The following is a 24,229-nucleotide window of genomic DNA, read 5'->3' as shown; positions in this document are numbered from 1 at the left end:
TTTGGTTCAATGTGTACCGGCAGTGTTGCAGTGCTGCATTTTTAGGCAAACCACCAATGATGATAAGCCTCAAAGATGCATTGCCTGAGAAAGCTCCCCCCGAGCCTGTTCACTGGGAGATTTGAGTAAATACAGCACAACCACACTGCACACACCATATCCAGGGGTTTTCAGGCTGGGGCAGCTGTTTAGACACTAAACACCTATGGTGTGGTGCAATAGAACATGTACAAACCAGCTCAGACTTGAAACTACCTTCTACATATATTTGCAATATTTGCTACACTGAACTAAAACTTTTTTCCCTCTCTTTGAGAAACCTTTTTCTGTGGGGAAGAAGTCTTGAATGTAAACAGTTCTGCTTTCCAGGGTACACACTAGTAAGCTGATGTGTTTGAAGGAGTCTAACATCTGTTTTAATGGGATTGTCTCGTTTTGTAGTCTCTAGGAGAATGGTGTAAGCAGTAGCTGATTATCTAAAGCAAGACAGTTTGTTCTGACATGTCTTGCTTGGGGCTCATCAGGGAAGGTGCCCCCCATGAGGTGGTCTCTGGTGGGACAACACCAACCCTGAGGCTCTGCTCTGAGACCAGACTGTGCTCAAAGCATAAACGCACAGATCTAGACAACACCACTAAAGCTCTCAGATGTAATTAGAAACTTGTTTTAGGAACCAGGAAAATCTTGGCTGCATGATTTCCATTGCTATTATACATAAGTCATCTTCATCAATCTTTCTTAGTACAGGATATTCTCAAAGATATGGGGGAACTTTCAAGAGGTTAATTGTTTTCTTCCACCAAATCTGTTGAAATTTGTAATTTAAACTGGTTAACACTGTTAGTCACCAGTGCTGTAGGACATTGTTTTTTACTCTATGCTGTAAAACCAGTGCAATAAACATGAGCATTCTAATCACTTTTACGACGTTTATCAAATCTCTCCAGTAAAGCCTTCCATATGTTGCCTGGAATTGTTTGGTGCTTACTTATGAGATCCTGGACAGCAGTCTTCGTCTGAAAAGAAAAGAGAAATTTGCCTTCACAGACCTATTTTATGCATGGAAGAAAAGTTTAATCACTAACTTCTCAGAGGTTCAAGAAGGAAAATTCACACATAGCTCTACTGTAAGAAAAAAACTGTGGTTTATATTAACTAGCTGTCCTAACAACACATTTCTTGGAAAAGAAAGGAACAAAAACAATGTCTGCATTTTAGGTAGGTTCAAATTATTGAGATTTATCAAATGTGGTCATTACTTAGTCAAAGTAGCCTTTAACACATGAAAACATTAAGTTTCTGCAATCTCCCATCCCTGAAAATGTTCATCAAAAAATGACGGATAAAGCCTGACTCACCTCATCTGATCTTATTGCTGATCTATCATGTACAAGGAATTTGGAGTAGGAACCTCTGTCTGTCCTTCCAACATGAATTCTCCCATGATTTTATCATATACAGTATGCACATAATAAGAAAATTCCTAATACTCTTTACGTAAGATTCAAATGCAAGTTTAGGAAGAGAATGAATATAATATGCTACTTCTTATTTCTAAAGTAATTAAGAAATTGTGTGCTTTCGGTTTCCCTCATGTATTTAAACTTGAAATAAGGGTAGCTACATACTCCACTGATCTACCCCAGAGTTATAGTAGTATATCAGTGTGAATATAAGAAAAGAGTAGCCAAACCTTTCCTGACAGATTCATGTCCTACCTCCTTTGCAGGGCAGAATCAGACAGAGGTCAGCCAGGCCACTGCTCACCTCAAACCTCATTTAAATTACCTTTTTTTAAAGTATTATCAGCCACAGAAGACCTAACTGTACTCCCACCAAAGTGGGTGGTGGTCAAAGGGACAGCCAATGGCTTGCCTTAGTAAGGTAAATCAATATCATGGGAAATTTCAATTTCACTTTTGCAGGTACACAAAATACTGTTCCCCTAAAATACAAGAATATGAATAACCATAAGGGCAGTCATACTGCTTCCAGCCTCCTAAAGGTGCTAAGCGCAAACTGTACAGCTCGCTGGGGCTGTTCCCTTGTAACAGACCAAACCTGTCTTTCTGGTTTGACTTTTGTGAAGCTCAGCACAACCTGCAGTAGACCCTTAAAAAAGGAAAAAAGAAAACAAAAGAAGAAAAGCCAGCCTTGTTGCATCTTTTTGGGGGCAGCAAGGTGTTTTTTAATAAGTGAATTCTGACAGTTGATTTGTTTGTGTATTTCTAGGTTGTAGCAGATTTTTTTTTCTCATAAAATCCTCCTTTCATCTTCCATGAAAAATTTTAAAGGTGTATTTTCAGTTTAGCTTTATATTTTGAAAAATGCTTAAACTCTGGATCTATAAACACTTTTACGCTCTTGGGCATCACTAATTTCACCAAACTGTTGGTACTCAAAATATTTTTATATTTTGGATGCAACTTTTTAACATTTTCACTTTGACAATGAGACTGAAGCTCTTGAAGAACTTCGCTTCTAGAGCCCTATGCTATTTGGCGAAGATTCTCAAAGTTATTTGCTATTTATTAAATTTATTTTCATAGTTACTTAAAACTGCATTTAAAACACCATTTATGTAATTTCAGTTATCATAATTATTATCAAAGTTATCAAAGGCATGGGAGAAACAAAGTTAACATAACAAGAAGACAGAGCTCATACATTTGGAAAGGATGAGGTCATCCCAATCAACTGTTACTATGTCAGTATTTACTTGCAGGTATTTGTACATTAAATGATCCCAAACCTCAACTGCCCATAGCATACAATAAAGACAATAATAAAGACAATAAAGACAAAGTATATTTGTCTTTATTGAAGCATGCAAAAAACTGCACCTATAGTACAGCGCAAAGTATGTAGTTCAATATTGCAAGGAGAGAGAACTTACCTTTTCAGCTAATTCCTCTGCAGTTAAATTTGGGTCATAAGGGATTGGCTTCCCAATGTATGTGCGAAATTTAACTGGAAGTCCTCCGTATGGAGGAGTAAAAGGCAATCGAGTGCTTTCATATAACTGTCTAAAAAATCCTGAAATGGTTTATGGGAGGAAAAAGTGAGATTATAATCACAGTAAACACAATTCAAACATGAAATCTGATTAATGTAGAATACTTCTTAAAGTTCCATGCTTTATTTGACAGTCAGGAAGTTACATGATTGAAGCAATTGTCCACGAAAACAAAGCTTGATAGACTTAATAGACGGCAGAAATAAGACTGCATTAAAGAACCAAGTCACACACACAAACCAGTTATGTACAAGCTATTTCCAAATTTGAGCTACCTCTGACCCCCAGCAAATGTTAGAGAATCCAAAGTAAGCAGAAGTCTGAAAAGCAAAATCTAAAATAAAAGCATGAGAATTCTGAGAGAAAAGAGATAAAACATTCAAAATACATAAAATATATTTTTAAGTTCTTACTTCTTTCTTTAAACATCCTATAGCCTTCACGGACATTTTGAGTATACATTGGAATGATGGGCTAAGGAAGTAGAAAAAGAAATAAAAACGTGGAAATGTTATACCTGGTTTGAATTTCTGCTTTAGTGCTTGTTAATGCAGCTAAGAAAATAACTGAAATACAGAGGGTAATTACCAGTCAGTTAAGTAGTAAACAAGGAATCTTGATTTTAAAAACTCCAGAATAGAAATAAACTGCTATTTTTCAGCTGCCATAAACATCTATTTTAAAGTCACTATCTGTAAATAAAATGACTGACATTGTACTAGGTTTTATATAACCTCTATGTTATGTATTTACTGCAATATCACTGACTGGAACATAAAACAAATTTCCATGGTTTCTTTGTCTAAAGCTTTCATCATAAGTGGTGAATAGGAAAGTATTCAGTTTGTGAAGTCTTGCAGAAAGCAAGCAAACATTCATGGTTGGCTCATCTCATCTGCTTCTCAAAGAGGGTCTAACCGAAGCAGTAATGTTTGGATAAAACTTCACTGGAAAAGTCTTCTGCAGATCCCTGAGACAAAAAAAGGCAATTGTGTGTCCTCACTGACCGGGACTACACACCTTCTGGGGGGTGGATCCTTAGGCACTTACAGAACAAGTTCACTTCATCATTGTGACTGAAAAGAGACACGCTTGAGATACCTGCTTGAAACAGTCATGCCTTCCAGCCCGAGGTAAGATTTTGTAGTTTGTAGACAGACTGACAGTAATTGTATCCATATATGCAAAGACTTTTTTCTCCTCTATTGTCCCTCTTTCTTTTTCTGAAACTAATTTGAACAGGTTGTTGGAACAACTTGTCCAGAAGGTAATGAAAGAAGACTTTTATGCTGTTAAGAATCACTACCACAGAACAGAGGCTGCAGGATGGGAAAAAAACAAGCAAGAAGAAGACCTAACTATAGCCTACCAAAAAACTCATAGCAATAGAAAACATTAAAAGGAAAAAAATACCTGAAAGAGAAGAAAAGTATTCAACATGCATAAAGCTGTAATAGTAAACCTTTCAGAATGCAAAATTAAGAGAAATTGATAGAAATAAACCCTTAAAAAGTAATCAGTAATGTCTTTTAAAAATATACAAGTACTGGACACTACAAAAACTACACTTTGTTTCAGCTATTATTTGAATACTGTACACCTGAGATGTAAAATGTTTGAAATCTGTCCAGACAAAATCCTTTAAATTTTAGGAATAGTACAAGAGAAACATACGGTAGTCTATAAAGAAATCTGGCAACTACAGAAGTTACTGTCATACAACGATCAGCAATTGAGGTGCAGAGTAGGCAGCAATGTTCAATCCCTAAGCTGGAAAACACAGGTATGCACATAAAATCTTACATTTGTAAAGCAGCACAACCAGACCTGCAGTAACCAATACAATTATACTTGCTGTGCTGGAACTAAGCTGGATCACCCCCAGCCAGCTTGAAAATCACAGAATTACAGGACAGTAGAGGTTGGAAGAGACCTCTGGAGATCAGGTAGTCCAAACCCCTTGCCCATACGAAAGGATTTTATAACTCATAGTTCCTGTTTATTTTTCACCTAACTCAGCTTGAAGGAATTTTTTGGCACAGAGAAAATTCAGGGATCTTCAGAAATTATGATCCCTCCCCATTAGCCAGTCAAAACCAAGCCATAGACAGAGTATTTCTGAAAGTCATGGATGAATTTCACTGAGACAAATACATATCCCAGAGGTACACTGAGTCGTAACATTAAATAGCAACACTCTCTGACTCCTGTTAAGCAGAGTAGTTACACAAAATGAAGTGGAAACCAAATGTGAAAACTTTACAGATAAGGACTGAGGCTGAAACTACCTTCCTTGTTTGCTTTTCTTCAACTTTTTCAGTGGAAGAACTATTGAACTTCTGTAATATTACATGATGGATGGGAATGTCTATTCATATATAAAGTAGGTTTTGTCTTGAAATCCCCATTCAAGAAATCTGTGACAGGCTATTAACCACCACGTAGTCATTTTATAAAGTGTGTGTAGTTCTTTGGTTGAGGGCTACACTGTATGTAGAAAAACTTTTAAAATACCCTTATAATTCTATCTTGCTTTTATTCATGATATCTGAGTAACTATTAATTAATTTTTTATTAATTGCTACATAACAGAACAAGTTCTGATATCTGGATGAGTCTATCCCGAGTGTACTTGATTTTTGTGGCCAGATTTTGGTAGAGGGGGAGCTACAGGAGTGGCTTCAGTGAGAAGCTGCCAGAAGCTTTCCCCATGTCTGGCAGAGCTAGTGTCAGCTGGCTCCAGGATGGATGAGCTCTGTGCCAAGGCCAAGCCCATCAGGAATGATCGTAACACCTCTGTGGTAATACATTTAAGAAGGACAAAATTTATTGTGCATATGTAATTGCAAACAGAGAAGAACAGGGTGAGAAAATGTGAAAGGAACAGCCCTGCAAACACCAAGGTCAATGCAAAAGGAGGGGGAGGAGGTGCTCCAGAGCAGAGATTCCCCTGCAGCCCATGGTGAGGCAGCTATGCCCCTGCAGCCCACGGAAGACCACAGCAATGCAGAGATCCAGCTGCAGCCCATGGAGGAGGCCCACACCAGAGCATGGATGCCTGAAAGAGGGCTGTGTAGCTGTAGGAAAGCAGTGCTGGAGCAGGCTCCTGGCAGTGGTCTGCAGACCCACAGAGAGAGAAGCCCATGCTCAAGCAGGTTTCCTGGAAGGGCTTGTGACCCTAGTGGGGGGGGACCCTCTTCTGGAGCAGACTGTGCCTGGAGGACTGCACCCTGTAGAAGAGTGACTCACATGTTCATGGAGAACCTGTTGCCCAGGGGATGGACTCAATTTGAAGTTTTTCTCCTGTGGTATGGACCCCACTCTAGAACAGGAAGACACTTCTCTCTGAGCAGTGGCAGAAACTACATGTGATGAACTGGCCATGAACCCCATTCCCCATCTGCCTGTGCCACTGCAGGGAAGGAGGTAGAGCAAAGGAAGAAGGGAGAGGTGGGGCAAGAGGTGTTTTTAAGACTTTTACTTTACTTCTCATTGTCTTGCTCTGATTTTGTTGCTAATAAATGCAATTAATATCCCTAAGTTGAGTCTGGTTTGCCCATAATGGTATTTGGTGAGTGATTTCTCCCAGTCTTTATCTCAGCTCATGAATCCTTTGCTTTATTTTCTCTCCCCTGTCCACTTGTGGAGGGCAGTGATAGAGAGGCTTTGATGGGTGCCTGGCATCCACTACACCCCAGTCTTTGGTCAGCCAGGAAGACTAGTGGCCAGTATTGAAAAGGATGCAGCAAGAACAAATAACCAAACTTGAAATGTGTCAAAAGATGGGATCCAGTGAGTACTGTGGACCTAACTTTATGTAAGAAGTTATATATAAAGTTAATATTGTTCCCTCTACTGTTAAATGCACAGCGGTTCCCTTTCTTTTTTTTTTAAAGTGTTTAGTTATCCAAGGTTTGTCTGATTCCAGATTTCCAGAGAAATATCAATGATGCCCAAGGTTCAGTGAAGCTTGCAAGCTAATTACAGCAATGTCCACCATAAAGGGATCTAATCAGACTTCCTGATCATAAAAAAAACCACAAAGCTGGATGAAGGTAATAAAAAGAGATGTAAGAACCACCAGCACTGTAAAGGTAAGCCCAGGCTAGTAGCTGTCAAAGGATAATATATTCTCTCTGCCCTCCTGGTAACAGTCCAACATAGTGCCTGTTTTACCAAACATTACTCAAAGGATCACAAGACCCTTTCACACTGCAAGAACCTTACCCTCAAAGAATACCCAATTCAATAAATAAAATTTTAAAAAACCCCATCAAAAACCAAGCACAAATTCTGTCAAGAAAAGGAGGTAACAATTTTATGCACTACTATTCAGACATCTATATTATGGAAGCCTAGTAGAATTAGGAGAATTACTGGCAAGGATGCTTGTGATGGGTTTTGATCAGGGTGGCAATTTATGTAAGGGCACTCAGTTTTTAATTCAATTTCTATTTAAAAATTCACAACTTGTTACATTGCATTACTGTAAGGTTCCAGGTGAAGGGAGAACATCTGGCAAAAGTTTTTCCATATGTTTGGAGTAGCTTGAAAGACAGAGATGAAAGCAAAATCAATAGAAATCTCTCAAGTTTTTAAAGTGACAACTCTTTCTAACTGTTTCAGCATATTATTCATTTAATACATAGGAAGACTATTAGGGAACTCAAGATGCCAATATGAATTTGACTGAGTTTATCCCATTCACATTCTGATACTTTCCCAGTAGTGGTGGTGTACAGGCCCACACAGTATGTGAAGTATTATGACTAACATTTACCCTTTTGAGAAAAAGTGACCAGAAAAGGAACAGAAGCACATAAAACCTGACTTTTAAAAGGCCACATAAGACAAGATGTTGAAACAAGATTCCAGGACTAAAATTATTTTATCTATTGGGTAAATGCCCCTAAGTTTATTCTAGTGTTTAATTTTCTCTCCACAATAATTTAATTTAGAGTTGTGAAGAAATATTAACCTGAAGCATGCATTTTGCAACTTCTGATCCTTTCTACTAGGAGCCATAGCACAAGTGATCAAAACAAAGTTTGAGAAGCAACAAATCGGATGAGGTGCAAAAGAGATATAACTGCACAAAAAGGAATGTTAAGAAATTAAAGTTTCATGAGAAGAATTCAACTCCCTGTACAGCTTCTTCTATATAGACAGAAAGCTTTATGTGGAAGATCAAAGAGCACTGCAAGTGATGAGATATTCATAAGAATGTGAGGAAAAAGTGATGGTTGTGCAGTTCATGAGAAAGCAGCAGAAAGTGCATGGCAGAACAGATGAAGCCTGGATTTGCACCAGTATTGTCAGACACAAAAATCACTAGGTATTCTAAGTCTAAATTAAGGCAGAAAACTTATGTCTAGAGGTGGTGATGATGATGAGGAGTGGCAGTTAGGAAAAAGACGGGGTTGCTGCTCTTTCAGCTGCATGCCAAATAAAATAATTTCCCAGAGACTGTATCACAAAAACAGTCTCCCAAGTGGATTTAGCTATAAGAAGTCAGAGCTAATGATAGAAGGTTGCATTTGTAGATCATCATCCGTATGGAAACTAACTGAAACCTTGGCCACGAGTACATTGGTGGAGTGCAATTCAAGAGAAGTGCACATCTAGAGGATGCTGAGAATATGACATCCACACTGAACACATTTCAGTGTGCTGTTTTTATCTAGAACTAATTATTGTTTGGCACCATTGACTGAAGACCATTTGACACTGGAGTATTACGTTCCAATTTTGGTTTCGTTTCAGCCAGAAGGAATGCAGCTCCAGTATTCTAACATGTTCCTTGATATGAATGAAAGCATGGTGAGAGAAATGCACAAACTGCTTCAAAAGTGCACACGATTCAAACTTAGACACTGATGTAGACACACCTTAAGTTAGTTGATGCAATCTTTCAGAAATATGAAGAAAAGTAAAGGTAAGGACAAAATTCTAGACCCTCACAGAATAAATGCGAAGAAAGATAAGGATAATACATTAAAGAGCCATAAGAAAATGACTGGATATGTGGAAGTAAGATAAAGATGTAAGTCTATTAGGATAAGAAAAAAGAATGAAACCTTAGGGCAGTATGGAGAAGGACCACAGTGAAGATTCCTGAAATAAAGTCAAGATGAAACACTGGGTGCCTGCATGATAGAACTGTAGACACGGAACCACAGAGACAGATACTTTGAAACAGTCAAGAAAAAGTTTGACAGTTCCACAAAACTCTTGCTCCTTGTGAATGAATGTGCTTGAGGAAAGTGATGGGAAAAGGAAATAAAATCTTTATTTCCCAACCATTTCTCAGAAGATTTTCCTACAAATGCTCCTAAGCTGCATTTTTTAATGAAGCGGATATGCAGAAAGCACAAACTGGGATTGGTAACTTACGGCACTCACCACTTTTGCTTCCAGAGCGACCTGAGCAAAGCCTTTTCGATTTCCCCACACGAGCTGATAACTTTCGTCACTGAACAGAGCTTCTCGAACTCCACCTGGTGAGATGGACACCAAGTATCCATTCTTCAGGGCACCAAGACACTCCTCCCTCGTACCTGGTATAACACCTGTCACTGCCAACAATAATCTAAGTCCTGAAATAAATAAGGAGCAAATGTACATTTAATATAACAATATATATCCCAAATGCTGTTTGCATGGAGGAGCCAGATTACAGCTAAATTAAAGTCTAGTAGCTATAGATTTCAGCTAAGACAAATTTTTACAAAGGAAGTAAGACACCTGTAGAGTAAATGCTGACAAAATTATAAATACGTGACAATAGTTTTGCCTAAATATTATGAAGATTAACCATCTTGTCAGGAATATTTTAATTAAAAAATGCTTCCTCATGCTATCTTCCATAATTATCAATCAAATTATGTAAATAAAACTTGTATGTCATAGCTAGAAATCAGAAAATAACCATCTATTCCTCTCTCCTTCTTATTATACATTTTAATACAGAAAAAAGAATCAGTACAATAAAGATTACTACAAAAATAAATACCTGAGAAGCTACTATTTTTGGTCTTCTTTTAAAATGTGATGTTTAACATTTTAAACATTGAGGTTTTGAGTTGTTTAATTGAGTATTTTGTGTTTAAATTGCAAACCATGTGGATCAAATTGAACTGCTCTACGACACTCAAGGTGCATGAATGCCAGAAACTAGCAGGGCAGTTTCAGCGCCACATGAATGAATTCACCACAGCGAATCTCCTTCCTCTATTTCCATAACTGGGATTTCTGTAAAATACAGAACCAAAGGAGTACTCTATGCTTTCTAATATTATCTTGATATTTTAAATATATCAGTTTGGAACTCGGATAGAAAGAAAACAAGCATTTCCACAAACTTCAAATATCCTGTTCAAAGAGCACAGTTTGAAAATAATTTTTTTTAATATAGCAATAAGTGGAAGCAACAGCTCTGGACTGACAGAGGTCTGCAACAAAAACTTTGGAAGACAATAGATAACACAGTGCTGAATCCTGTAATTTAACTGTATTTAATCTTATTCAAGGTATCATTCTTGATAGATCTTTCTGCCAAAGACAGATGTTGACTTTGTTTAGTCTTTTTGTGAACTCATTTCTGTTTCATCCTAAAGTCAGGAATGCCATATTGTTATTAAGCAAAGAGGTTCTTCATTTGCTTGGCTTTAAAACCTTTGAGAATGATAATGTTTCACATGAAAATATTATCACTTCTTATTTTCCTTTGCTAGGTCTCATGGAATTTTTTAAACCTCAGCCATACAAGGCTTCTGTCTGATGTCGTAGCACTTCAAAGGAAGCCATGCCACACCTTGTCCTTTTTTTTTATAACTTTATTACTTAAACAGCTATTACTTTATTACTTTAAACAGCTATTCTAAGATAAAAAGAGTTATTAATTCAGAAGAAGAAATCTCCTATAACTGTAATTAATCCTGTAAATAAACTGAACTGAGGTCCAGCTCATGAGCATTTTTTAAAGAACCAGTCTGTGAAGTGTAACATTTCTTTGCAAAAAGTAAACATAGTAGAGCAAAATAAGGTTAGGGTGGAATTTCACTTTTAGCCACATCTTCTGCAAATGCAATGGGGAGGTCTAATATTGTAGTAACATCAATGATTTGTAGGCTTTTTTATCAGATGTCTTTTTACAGCCTTTTTGAAGGCTGACACAGCATTTGCCACCTTTTGTTGCTCTAGCATGAACATAATGAAATCAGTATGTTATGTACACACCAGTAGTCCAGGAACTGCACGGCTGAGAGTGTTGCTTAGTCTTAATAAATGTGTATTTTATATTTGTAATAAAAATCTGTGCTAAAGACACTTCACTTTGAACAGTACCCTCTTATTTAACCATTAAAAAAGGAGTCTCCTTTGTAATGTTTTGCTAAACTTTCTCTTTTTGTGAGGGTAGTCTTAAAAGCCAATCATCTTTTGATGACTTCTTACTTCTGATGTGCTCAGTACTACACAGTATTTACTAAGTAGGACTTAAAATTATTGTAATCTTTCTAGGAGTGCCTGAATATGGTTTTAGCATCAAATTTACTTGAGTTTATAATACTTGTTTTCAGGAAAACTTTGTTTTCCAAATAATGTCCTTCTAAATAGCTTCCTCTATTGTCTATATTAAAATAGTTTTCAATATTAGTGACATAAAGGTGCCTTTAAATAATTCCCCTGCTATTCCTTCTGGATGCTCTTCTTTATGGCTTGTTTTTCTAAAATTGAAATATCTTTGCTTCTCTGTATCTTCTCCTGACCAGTCAGCACTAGGTCAATAGTAGAGTCCTATCCAGCACTTTCTACTGAGGGATGACATTCCATCCCAAAAGGATAATATGTCTATTTCTTGACTTTGGAGGGTTTACCAATGTTTTCACTGAAAAGACAGGATATGCTACTCTGTTTGTCCTGTTACGTCTACCAACTTTTAGTTTAAAATCTAAAAGCAGTCTTTTAGTTTAAAAGTTCTCTTTCAAGTATAGGAAATGTAAAGTTCACCAGCTAGGTGAATCTGGGAAGCTTAAATAAAAGAGAACACATTCTTACCTGGTAAACGAAACACAAAATGATCAGCTACTGACAGGCAAAGTCTTCTCTTCCACAGAAACAGTCTAGACAAAAAGTAAAGGTAGTCTATAGGAATAGCTCCATGGTAATACACAAGAATGCCCGGTCCTTCTGGGAGGTTTTTCACACCATGAAGCTCATAACCTGTTTGGGATGGAAAGCAATACACTGACAATGATATCTGTAAATCATCTGACAGTTTAAAGAAAACTTTTTGTTAAGTGACCTTCAGAGACTTGTGAAAGCCTCTGTTGCAGCTTTCAAAATAATTAAGTTCTGGATGGATCTTTTGGTCAATAGCACGGAGAAAGTCCCTCAAGACACCACAGCATATCACAAGACTGATTTGTTGGTCAGTTTAATCATGAGATCAAACCTGCGCCTGACATTTTTCCCAGTGAGGGAACTCAAGCAATTATTTCCCATTAGGAACTTTTTGTAAATAGTACAATAATAATACTTTTTCAAAAAAACAAATAGTAACTAGTGTGAAAATGCTTCATTTTAAGAAATAGTGGCCAGCAGTCTGAATACTTTCCTGAAATCTAGAAGTATGAATCTCCATTCTGTGTCAATGAAAATGAAGAGTTTGGGATTTTCCATAATAAAATGTTCCTCTTTTAGAGAAGGTGAGATGTTTAATTTGAAACCATAACCCCTAAGAATCCCAAAGAAAGGTTCTCTCCTCAAGATTTAAATATATTCGCTTCACAGTGGGAGGGGATTTCCTCACAGACATGCACTTCTATGAATCCTTGTCATGACTCTTCCTACATTTGGTTCAGGTTTCAGGTGGAGCCAGACTAGAAGGCTAATGTTTACAAAGGCTTAGGAAAGACACAGCTTTTGCCAACTAAGAGCTCTGCTCCACCTTGCCTGCCTTCATTTCCATCCCTGCTACAGCTCCTGCCATGAGCCATTTGGATGGGATTGGAGTAGACAGAGTCCTAGGAGCACGTGGAGAAAGTTTTATACCGCAGGTTGTTCAAAGAAGCCTTACAAAGTATAATAAATGTAACTTATTTCATTTCATATGGAAGACAAAATTAAAACTTCTGAGTTTTTACCACTTACTGTAATTCAATGCTTCAGACAAGTCATGTTGTACTTACCGTGCCATACTCTTGCATATACATCCCAAAAGCTCGCTATAGTTTTTCTTACACTATTCCAAACATCACTCAAAGGATCTGCTTTTAACTCATTGTTCCTCTGATATATTAAAAGCAAAATATTACTAAGGTAAATGAAAAAGACAATTGTTAAAGGAACTATAAAAAAAACTAATATTGCACTAATTGTCAGTGAGGCAATGATCAGATGAAAAAGGTATTTCTTCAGGAACTCCACAACAGTCCATTCTTCCAGTGCATAGAAAAGGCAGCTGAGGCTGGTCATTGGTAACTGTCCCGAAGCACAGGATTCTTTTCTACCTATCATGTCCTGCATGGAGAAGAAAAAAAGGAAAAAAAAACCAAACCAGCTGTAGTTTCTCAATTTAGGAAAAAAGGTTTCTGTAAATACACCTGATCCTTATTTTGGTACAGCACAGTTTCAAACATTTTGTGTCTCTCTGTCATGCTAAGATAGATGCTGACTAGGAGATTGTCCACATATTTATGGAATAGGGGCTGAAACAAGAAGGACTGGAGTTCAACAAAGCCTCAGGATCCCTGCAACATGGCTGATCAGATGATTTCTCTCAAAAGAGAGTAAGTGGATAGTATTTTTAGCAGGGGAGCGAGCAGCTGAAGGGACAGCAGCAAAACCAAGGCAGTCATGGCTTCTTCACAAGGCCTGGAAGTATGTGGGACAACACTTGGTACTGCTGTTAACACTGGGAAAAACAGCTTTTCACCCCTCATCCATACAACACATCTTTCTTTCACATCTTCCCCCCCTAGCAAAGGCCAGGAGAGCTCCATGGTATGTTTTCCACATGCAACTCCCTAGTTAGTCCATTTCTACAGCTGACCCTGCCTGCCTGACAGCAGGCAGTGGTTACACTGGAATGCAAGAGCACTCCGGCATCACTGGCTGCTTTAAAGATTCTTGAGCATTAGCCAGAGGTTTAAACATTGCAATCCAGCTCAGTAATCCATTACTGAACACAGATTTTCTTTGCCTCAATCAGGTTGCTACTTGTTTAATGAGTGGATTTTTCCGCTCCAACACCAGAACAAGTACCTACAAGAAACAAATCATAAGTGCCGAAGTCAGCGCCAGAATCAGAAAATACAGCAAGCTCAGACTCCTCTGACTTTACTTCTTCAGCTGTGTACTTACATGAGCAAACCTGCTGTACACTTCTGTTTTCCTTCTTTGAAGCTTTGGGTAGAATATAGGGGTGGACTAGCATAAAGCACAGCTCCCTTCAGAATTACAGATGACAAGGAGTACAGCAAACAGCAAAAGTGGAAAGCAGACATGAACAAGAACTAGAGTCTAACATGCATCAAGGCAAGCAAGCCCTGTGGCAAGCCCTGCAGAATGAGTAGCTGCAGTAGATATAAATTTGGTCTCACACAACCCAATGAAATCTGTCCTTATCTGAAACCCTTTGAACTCCACATTGGCCACCAAAAAGGACCACTTGGTTTAACCCCAGTAGGCAGCTGATCACCACACAGCCACTCACTTGCTGCAGTGAGATGGGTGAAGAATCAGAAGATAAGAAGTGCAAAAACTCTTGGTTTGAGAGAAAGGCAGTTTCATAGGTAGAGCACAAGCTGCAAGGATAGTAAACAAAAAGGAAGCAAGCACTGTGTTAAAAGATGCTCAATGTGGTAAAAACAAATGAAATCATTATGAAAAAAAGTAACAAAAAGTAATATAGAATTGTTTATATCCTGATGACTGGTGCCTCACTATGATATAGGAAAATCCAGATATTTTCACTGAAAATTTATCAATAACATGAAAGAAAAAAAAGGAATAGTCTGCATGATTCAGATATTAAAATATCTGTTTAGACAGTGTTTAAGGAGGATAAAACTGATGGTGTGGTGCTACTCTATAGTAAGTCATTGTTTATAAAGTTCTGATAAGAGCAAGGACTACAAATCCTCAATGTGTGCAAATCTCTGTGCTGACAGAGCTCAGGAGAAGGCCATGTTAAGGGGGCTTGCCTCAGGCTACTGAGTCAGAAATACTGAGCAGTATTTGGAATAATTTGTTCAGCCTGCAACATAGGGTGAAGGAAGTGAGTGGATTTTGTATTGTTATTGGGGGTTCAGATCTGGAATATAGACTACTACAGCCAGCAGCAAAAGTGTCTTAAAATCACAGATAAAATGTCCATATCCATAACAAGTGCATCAATAATAACCTCTATATGATATGGGGATTAATTTGGATATACAGATCACTGATGAACAAGAGATCGTATGATCTAGCAACAAGATTTAAGATGATTCCAAAGTCCCCAAGCACACGAAAGTGCAGACTCAACAGCCAGATAAACTTCTGGCAAGATAACTGAGAAGCTGGTAACTGATGACACTCATTCTAATTTTGTGGGAAACAGACCTTGTAAGCAAATTCACTTCCATTCTTTGAAGAAATTAGAGGCTGAATAGCTTGTACAGGTTTCATACACATACAGTTTTAACAGGAGCTTCTTAAAAAGTCACTTAAAGTCACACATGAGCTGCTACTTGAAAGTCATCCTTCCACCAGTGCTTCACTCTATGTTCTTACCCCAGCCTGATCTCCCTCAGGATCTCCTGGCTCCCTGCTAAAGGGATGCCAGTGAAAATGCTGGCACAAGCAAAATCGCTCTTGGGAACAGCCCAAACTTAGGTTGGCATATGGGTATTATGCACGTATATTACCAGTGCTAATTGACATTCTTATTAAAAAATAAATCTCTTTGAAATGGAGCACATATGCAAAGAATGGTGTCATCGACTAGCAGGACAACAAAGTATCCATCACTGGTGGACTCTCTACCAAATAAGAACTGAATCTCGGTCCTACATTATTCAGCATTTTCAGAATTTTATTCTAATATTAATAGGATGTTTACATTGATCAGTTTTAACAATGTAATATTTCACTGATTCCTCTTCCTCTGACCCAATTGTTATGTAGCAGAAAATTATTTGCTGGCTGAAAAACCACTACCCTTAATTTTATTAGCTCACAAACTACAGTATAAATTAACATCTTATTAATTTCTGATTTTAAGTTCAATATAGACACCAGAAAAAAGCTTCAGAAAGAAAGCAAAATGCACCAATGTGCAAAACTGTATTTTTTTAAACCTACAAAACAGATTTAACAGTACAGATTTTACCAAAGATATCTGAAAGTAGTTGTGTATATACAGAGGGAGTCCGCCTTCCACCAATTAGCTGGATGGGTGGGATGCAAGTTAATTGAACATCATTCCAGCTGAATGCAAGGGTAGAAAAAGAATAAATGATTGACTGATTGAGGAAAAACTAGAAGCAGTATGGTTTCTTCTGAAAATTGGGTACTCAACCATGGTTCAGTTACTGCTCTCACAGTTCAATTGCAAACTACCTCCAATATTTCATAAGAAAAGAATGAATTCCAATCAGTGAAACCTTGGCCCTGGTATTTGGACTATATGATGCAAGCCCAACATGGTCAATGCATCCTTCTACTGTCAGTATATCAAGGGGCTACAGCAGGACAGGACTTAAATTTTTCCATGTTCCACTGACTATGTCTCACCAGTCCCCTAAACACAATTTTGAAGTATTCTTTCTATCAAACACCATATATGAAATTATTACAATTATATGAGTGCATATTGCAAGCCTGTTACTAACAATCTCCTTGATTATGCACTAGGAGGCAATGCAGGAGTGCTACCACAAAGTGAACACATTTATTTATAATGGCTTTGATTTGCCCCAAATGTCAAATTTAAGTAAGAAATTTCTCTTCTGCTTTTATCAAACCTGAGCCAGGAGCAGTTCTAACATACTTCAATACTGAATATCTTCTAAAAGGTTAGCAAGTGGGTATAGTGTCGCATTATTTAACAAAAAAAATCCAAACAAACATTTTTTAAATTCTCTTCATTTTTCTTATCTTATCTAGTGATGGACTCGAAGCTACCATTCTGAGTGATTTCATTGTTCTTATAGAGAACAACTTGTGTGTTGACATGTGAGGTATTTGTTTGGGCTCCACCTCTAAAGCATATCAAATTCCAGGGTAATCACTGTATCTACAGTGTAAAATTACAGGTCATGACAGAGAAAGACAGAGCTACTGTCTCCCGACTTAGAGAGGAGCTCCCCTTTCAACCAAAGTCTCCAGTAGTACAAGTTGTTCAGATCCTAAGGTCTTGCTGAAGCATCATTTACTGATAAGGATAATCTTACCAACACTATAATCCCAGGGAAGAACAAAGCTGTCACAGGAGACCTATTACATTAAAACCTTGTAGCTGGCTTTCAGTCATGACTGAAGAATCATAATCTTAGTCCTGCTCACTAGTTTGCTCTTGGCAATAAGTTTAGCATAATGAGAAGATGCTTTACACAGAAGCAAGTGTAAGGTAACTGCAGGCTCTTGGAGAGAGAATTTTTTGACACTTGCTTTCTTGTGGCAGACTCCTACTCTTTGCTCAAACTCAATTGTTCTGTTTCGTGAGGGAAGTCATCTAACAGTTACAATTCTGCCTTTTGCTTTTCAGTGTAAATGAAATTCCAGGTTTGTATTTCTTGGAGATTTTGTGGCAGATCCATGGACAATAACTCTCTTGCTGGTCTCACCCTGCCAACCACCCACTTTATTTATCTCCATAAATCCACCCATCTTGTACCCTCCTGTGTTTTAGAGCTTCCCCCAACTTCAGCACATCCATCCCAAAAATGAACGGTCTATCCCCTCCAGACAGGAACTATTGGCCATTACAGTGCTCAGCCCCCCAGGATTTTGCATCCATTCTACCTTTTTCACACACTGATGATACTAAATCTGGAACACTCTTTCACAATTACAGCCTTAGCAAACATGAATAACCAAATTCCCACTTGGGTTTGATTGAGCACGTGTGTATCAGGGACTACCCCCAGCTGAGCATCCTTGCTCAGCCTGGTTGCCAGAAATGTGGCAGTTTAGAGCTAGAAGAATAATAAAATCATAGAATGGTTTGGGTTGGAAGGGACCTTAAAGAGCATCTGGTTCCAAACTGCAATGGGGCAGTGACATCTTCTAGCCCAGGTTGCTCAAAGCCCAATCCAACCTGACCTTCAACATTGCCAATGATGTGGCATCCACAACTGTTCTAAGCAACTTGGTCCAGTGTCTTATCATTCTAACAGTAAATTTCTTCCTGATATTTAATCTAAACTGCCTTCTTCCCGTTCAAAGCATTCCCTCTTGTCCTGCTGGTAAAAAGTCCCTCTCCTGTCCTCTTGCAGGTCCTTTTCACACACTAAAAGGCGGAAATGAGATCTCCCTGAGGCTTTCTCTTCATCAGGCTGAACAACCCCAATTCTCTCAGCCTGTCTTTGCAAGAGAGTCCTCTGATCATCTTTGCGATCCTTCCCTATACCTGTTCCAACAGGCCCATGTCTTTACTGTGCTGAGAACTCCAGAGCTGGATCAGCACTCCAGGTGATGGCTCACACGTGGAGCAGAGTAGAGGGGCACGATCACCTCCCTCACCCTGCTGGCCACAAGTCTTGGGATCCAGCCCAGGATACGGCTGGTTTTCCTGACCTGTGAGCACACATGGTCGGGTGTATGAAGAGGGTGTACAAGGAGCAGCATCTGAGTTCATATCTGGTACTCGTCCTGCTCAGGCACAAGTAAAATACCGCAAGTGCCCAACACCCTACATTTGTCTTTTTTCTTCACCTGGAAATGTCATTTAACATTTCCAAACGTCAACACCGCGAAGACTCGGGGCTTTCCTCAATATCTAGCGCTAAGGGCCCCTAAGAGCAGATCGCTGCTGAAGCACGGGAGTGCTGGAACGCGGCTGGACCTGGACCTGCCCCCGCCACCCGCCGTCCCGTCCCGTCCCGTCCCGTCCCGTCCCGTCCCGTCCCGTCCCGAGCCCCCGCCCCGCTCACCTGCCCGCGGCGGCGGCGCCGTCCCGGACCCCGCGGCTGAGCCCCGTCCCGGGATAAGCGCACCGCCACCCCCGCAGCCGCGGCGAGGAGGCGGAGCTGTGCCTGGCAGGCACAGCAGGCTCCGCGCCCAGATCTCCGTGTCGTTCTCCAAGGATAAAAATCCCGGGACGGGCGTCGGGAGGCCCGCCTGGGCGCTCTGGGATGGAGGAGCCGCTTCCCATCGCAGGGGAACGGGGGATGCGCAGAGCCTTCTGTGCACTTCCCTTCTTGGAAGAAAGAAGGCTCCCTAGGACGTGCTTCCAGCCAATTCATGTCTGCGTTGATCAAGGAAACTTTCCGGCAGTGTCACTGACTGCCAAGATGAGAAAATGCACTGGATTTGCAAAGGAAGTAACCTCTTTAAAAAGGTTAAGAGACTTGGGTGTCACACAGACTTGGGATATAATTAAAGCAGAACACAGAACATGCTAATATAGCTAAATTCAGCAGAGGAAACCTGAAATGTAGTAAATATCCTTATGTAATACTGCTGGTCACCCTCTTACTTATATCGTGGAGGTCTTATTTAAACTGATACAAAAAATAGGTACCAATTTTGAAGTTCAGGAAATAGTTAAACCAACCTGTTTAAGGCAGGTAATTGAATTTCATTGATTTGATCTGATGCAGAACAAGAAATGGGCTTCCATGAAGTAAAATGCAAGACTGCAGTGCACTGCTTCCCCCATTGCGGTGCTGTAGCTGTGGTCCAGGGAAGGGGACACAAACCTGCAAAAAAAGCATCCACCACAGATGCTTTTCTGTTGGCCTCTGGTTTTTATGGCACAAGACAGATTTGTTCAGTAATGCGTTTTCTTGTGAGGGAATAAAAGTCTTGATATTCCTTGTCTAGCATGAAGCAGCAAATCATTGGAAAAGAGGTTTTGCTAGTAGGGACTTTGATATAATGCAGATAGAAAGTATTTGAGAGGCAAAAGTATAGTTAGATGATCAGTGCAGAGAGAAAAAATGTTGTATGTAACACTTATCAGCACTTACCAACACTTAGCAACACCAAATGTAGCTGAAATTATTTTGTTTTGTTTGCATGTGTTTTGTTTCCTTTGTGTTTGCATGATGGTGTGCTATCATCCAAAGAGTCTGGATGAAAATGCAAGAATTAAAACTACTATTGAAGAACAGAACTGGAATGAAACAGCAACATGATAATATGGATATTGAAAAATACATTGGAATAAATATTACTGAATAGCATTGTGTGAAGAAAAAAAAAAGAATTGCATTGCTATCTTTGCTTTTCCTTCTCATTTTCTTGAAGAAAAAGTGGTATGAGGCTTTTTCAGAGTATTTTTAGGAATCTGATATGGGCTTCTCTCAGCAGATTTGCATATGAAGGGAGATTTCTAAAGATAGACAAAACTACTCTGAGGAATCCATGACATTACATGAAATCAAAGTTTAAGTATTTGGACCTCAGGGAGTGGGAAATTATAATAAATAGACACAAAATCAGCCTGGAATTTTTAGATGAAATAATGGTAAAAATTTTAGAAAGTTTCCAAAATTCCTACAGATACCTGGTGTACAATGTGTATTATCATGACTATAAAGATTCTAGGAGAAACGGAGCAAAAGGAACTGATTGGTATAATAAACCGTGTCATGTGAATCAGAAGCATATGTTAAACTTCAGCTAAAAATAAAAGTAGCAACCAAGGTGAGATAAATATAAAAAATTAATAGAGCTGAAAAAGTAATTTGCTCTAATTTTGAATTAAGGTAATGAGATGGAGAATTGGCAGATTGATCATAAAGACGAAGGAGGAGAAATAATAAAACAGAATGAAAAATCAAGATTCAGACATGGTAAGAATAGAAACAGTTCATTTTCTCAATCTATGCAAGAACAGTGTCTATGAGATTTCATTCCAGACCCAGTAGTAAGGAGTTTCTAGTAGCTTTGTGGAGTTTAGAATACCATGTGACCAAGAATAGCAAACTGAACGCTTATATTTGAGAAATTAGGAATAATTAGGAGTTTCCTGTATTCTGCACTACCCAGTGTGTTCCAGACCAAAAGCTGTTAAGAAAACAGGAATTTAAGATGTGGAGAAATGGCAAACTCATTTCCTTTTCTAATTGTTAATGTTGCCAGGCAGTCTTGCCTATGGCATGAAGCTATGGGAAGAGTAAATATAACCTTAGGGCTTATTTTACAACGTTCCAGGTAGGATTACTGAAGTGTTACAGCTAACATTGAAGGCATGGCTGAAATCTCTGAAATATTTTATATAATTCTATTTCTTCCTTGTTTACATACATCAATTTAGATTGAAACAAGTACAGAAAATGGTCCAAAGAATGAGGCAGAGGCATGTGGCTTTTTTAACCTACCAAAATGAAAATTACAATGGGATATACCTATTGCTGTTAAATAATTTTGGGATTAAGAAGGTAAAAAAGTAACTCAGTTAAAGGTCAGTCAAAGCATAGAGTAAATGAGAGTTACTGACAGTATAACTTTGGCACATTTTTTATTCCAGTAAGTTTTCCAGCAAGAAAAACTGAAGTTATGACTCTGTTTGCAAGAGAAGTAATAGAGTTTCTACTGCTATTTGAAAGTTTCTACTGCTATTTGAAAGAAAATAAATAGGTTTCAGAATTTAGCAGTCCCAGTCTGGTGTTGCTTGAATGACACTTCAGGTGAGTTGTGCTGAGAGCTGGCTCCCCTTCATCAGGGATGATTCAGGTAGAACATGAAATGATTAATCCTTTTAGTAGCTGGTCACACGTGGTGTTCCCCAGGGCTCAGTACTGGGGCATGTCCTTTTTAATACCTTCACGGATGACCTGGATGAGGGGATTGAGAGCACCTTCAGTCAGTTCACAGACAACACTAAGCTGGGCAGGAGTGTTGATCTGCTGGATAGTTGGAAGGCTCTGTAGAGAGACCTGGACTGGCTGGATTGATGGGCCTAGGCCAATTTTATGAGGTTTGACAAAGCCGAGTGCTGGGTCCTGCCTTTGGGTCACAACAACCCCATTGCGGCTCTACAGGCTGGGGCAGAGTGGCTGGAAAGGCTGCCCAGGGTAGTGGTGGAGTCACCATCCCTGGAGCAATCCTGGAGGTATTTTTTTAAAAGACAGGTAGATGTGGTGCACAGGGACATGATGGTCTTAGGTTAATGCTTGGACTAGATCATAACTTTTCTGCCCTAAATTATTGTGATACTATGCTTAACATAAAATGACAACTTGTGCTTGGAGGCTATAAAGTTTCTAACTAAAAGAAACTGATGACTTGGTTCAAAAAAATTGCCTCAGTCTTGCCTCTTGTCTCTTAATACTTGCTTGAGCATACATGCCAAAACCTAGACAGGATTAGCAATTGCTATGAAGCCCATTCTGGAGCAATGGCGGTCTTTGTGGGTTCTTGGGATTGGATCCTATTTCAGGCAGTAATGTTGCAGGGTGATGGGAAGAGATTACTGTCTTGGAGGTCTCAATAAACTGAATTTGAATGCTTTTTTTTTTAACATTGACATTCTAAACATATCGATCATTGATGCTAAAATGTGGGAATCAGGACAGTACCACAGATGTGGGATTATTTGCAGGCAGGCTTGGAAGTTTTAGAGATGGCTGCCAAGACAAATAATTAGTTTTTATCTTCTTGGAGAGATGTTTTACAGATGAGGAAGAAAATGAGCTTTTCCTTTAGATCCTGAAGGAAACATCCCCCAATAACATTCTTGGAAATCTGTTAAATAGATGGAATTTGCTGACTGTAGATGGTGTAAGAAACTATATTGCTCATGCAGGGGTATTCAGACATTAAGTGTGAAAATTTGTCCTGTTTTTTTTTCTATGTAAAATGAGCAGAATCAAACCAAATTCTGCCAAGGCTCAACCTTATCCTGTGCTTGCAAATATCGCTGCTGTCCTGGAGGAAATCACAAAGTCACTTGACATTAAAATGTAGTGGTCTAAAAACTAACTCAGTTCATTTGCCTTGAAGCAGAAGATGATAATCTGAGGAACAGCACAGAGTATTTACTCCTAGCTCCAGGAGGAGCTCCTTCATCTAGTACCTGTGTAAGCCATCCCCCTTACATATGCAAGACCATGAAAGCCGAGGCTACTTTGCTGCACAAGTCTCCCCATTTCTTTTTTATACCCTCAGTTTCCTTCTTCTCTTCTACATCTGTCAGTGTGGGCCAGCTGGCTTTAAATTCAGAATCTAACAACTGGCAGGGACAGTGGTGTCAGCCTGCAGGGCTGGAGATCTCCTAACCACTGCAGCTGGAGTTTGCAGCTTAGCAGAAGGGTATCCCTTCACTGTACCACAGGTTTGCATCCTGCCTTCTTGTCATCCATGGTTTTCAGCACATCATTTGCTGATTTGCTGATAGCAGCGATGTGACAAATCATAATGAATTTTTGGGTCTCATCCAATTTATAAGGAAACATGATCTCGAGCAGGTATTGTTATCTCTCTATTCTATATACCTTAATATTTTGAAAGTGTCCTCTGCATTCATTTTCAATATATGTGCACTCTACTGATATTCATATCATTTTCCCTCCTTCCCTTTCTTTTTAACCTAATTTCAGTCTGCATTATTCTCACTCCCTATTTCTTTCCCAGCAGCAGTTCTTAGGCTGAGATTCTCTGTCCTTCTGCATCTCTTTTTCTATTCTCAACATGAATCTGTCTCACTTGAAAAATCCCTGCCTTGTCTCCATCACCTTGGTTCCTAATTTCTTTGCCCAGTTTATCACAGTGTCACCAAAGAAAGCTTCCTTCTGTGGTTAGGTGCACTTTTTCCAGCATCCTTTCATTGACCCCAAACTATTGAATCTCCACAACCTCATTATCTGGAAATGCCATTGTCATTCCCAGCTCTTTTACACACTATGGTTTGTTTGAAAGAAAGGCTGTTCCCCAGCTTCTTCTGTAAAACTCCACTGATGTTTCACAATTCCCACTCTTCCTTCGCACTACCTTCACTACTCCCTTGCACTTCTCTTTCACTCCGGTCTGCTGGAATTCAGCAGTTGCCATAAAATTTCA

The 24,229-nt window shown here is 39.0% G+C and overlaps 1 protein-coding gene across 1 annotated transcript; it reads right to left on the bottom strand.

Annotated features, from left to right (window-relative positions):
* Nucleotides 1-846: 846 nt before the first annotated feature.
* LOC137473049 (DGAT1/2-independent enzyme synthesizing storage lipids-like) lies at nucleotides 847-19,303 on the bottom strand. The gene is made up of 7 exons (XM_068188706.1): nucleotides 19,156-19,303; nucleotides 13,207-13,537; nucleotides 12,074-12,238; nucleotides 9,419-9,612; nucleotides 3,430-3,490; nucleotides 2,897-3,036; nucleotides 847-1,016 (listed from the first exon to the last, which is right to left on the bottom strand). The coding sequence occupies exons 2-7, from the start codon at nucleotides 13,532-13,534 to the stop codon at nucleotides 912-914; spliced, it is 993 nt and encodes a 330-aa protein (XP_068044807.1). The 5' UTR covers nucleotides 13,535-13,537; nucleotides 19,156-19,303; the 3' UTR covers nucleotides 847-911.
* Between the last annotated feature and the right edge of the window lie 4,926 nt (nucleotides 19,304-24,229).

The sequence above is a fragment of the Anomalospiza imberbis genome, chromosome 1, assembly GCF_031753505.1.
Source record: "Anomalospiza imberbis isolate Cuckoo-Finch-1a 21T00152 chromosome 1, ASM3175350v1, whole genome shotgun sequence".
NCBI classification, from domain to species: Eukaryota; Metazoa; Chordata; class Aves; order Passeriformes; family Viduidae; genus Anomalospiza; species Anomalospiza imberbis.
The sequence above is the reverse complement of the archived record's forward strand: the minus strand, read 5'-3'. Positions and strand labels throughout refer to the sequence as shown.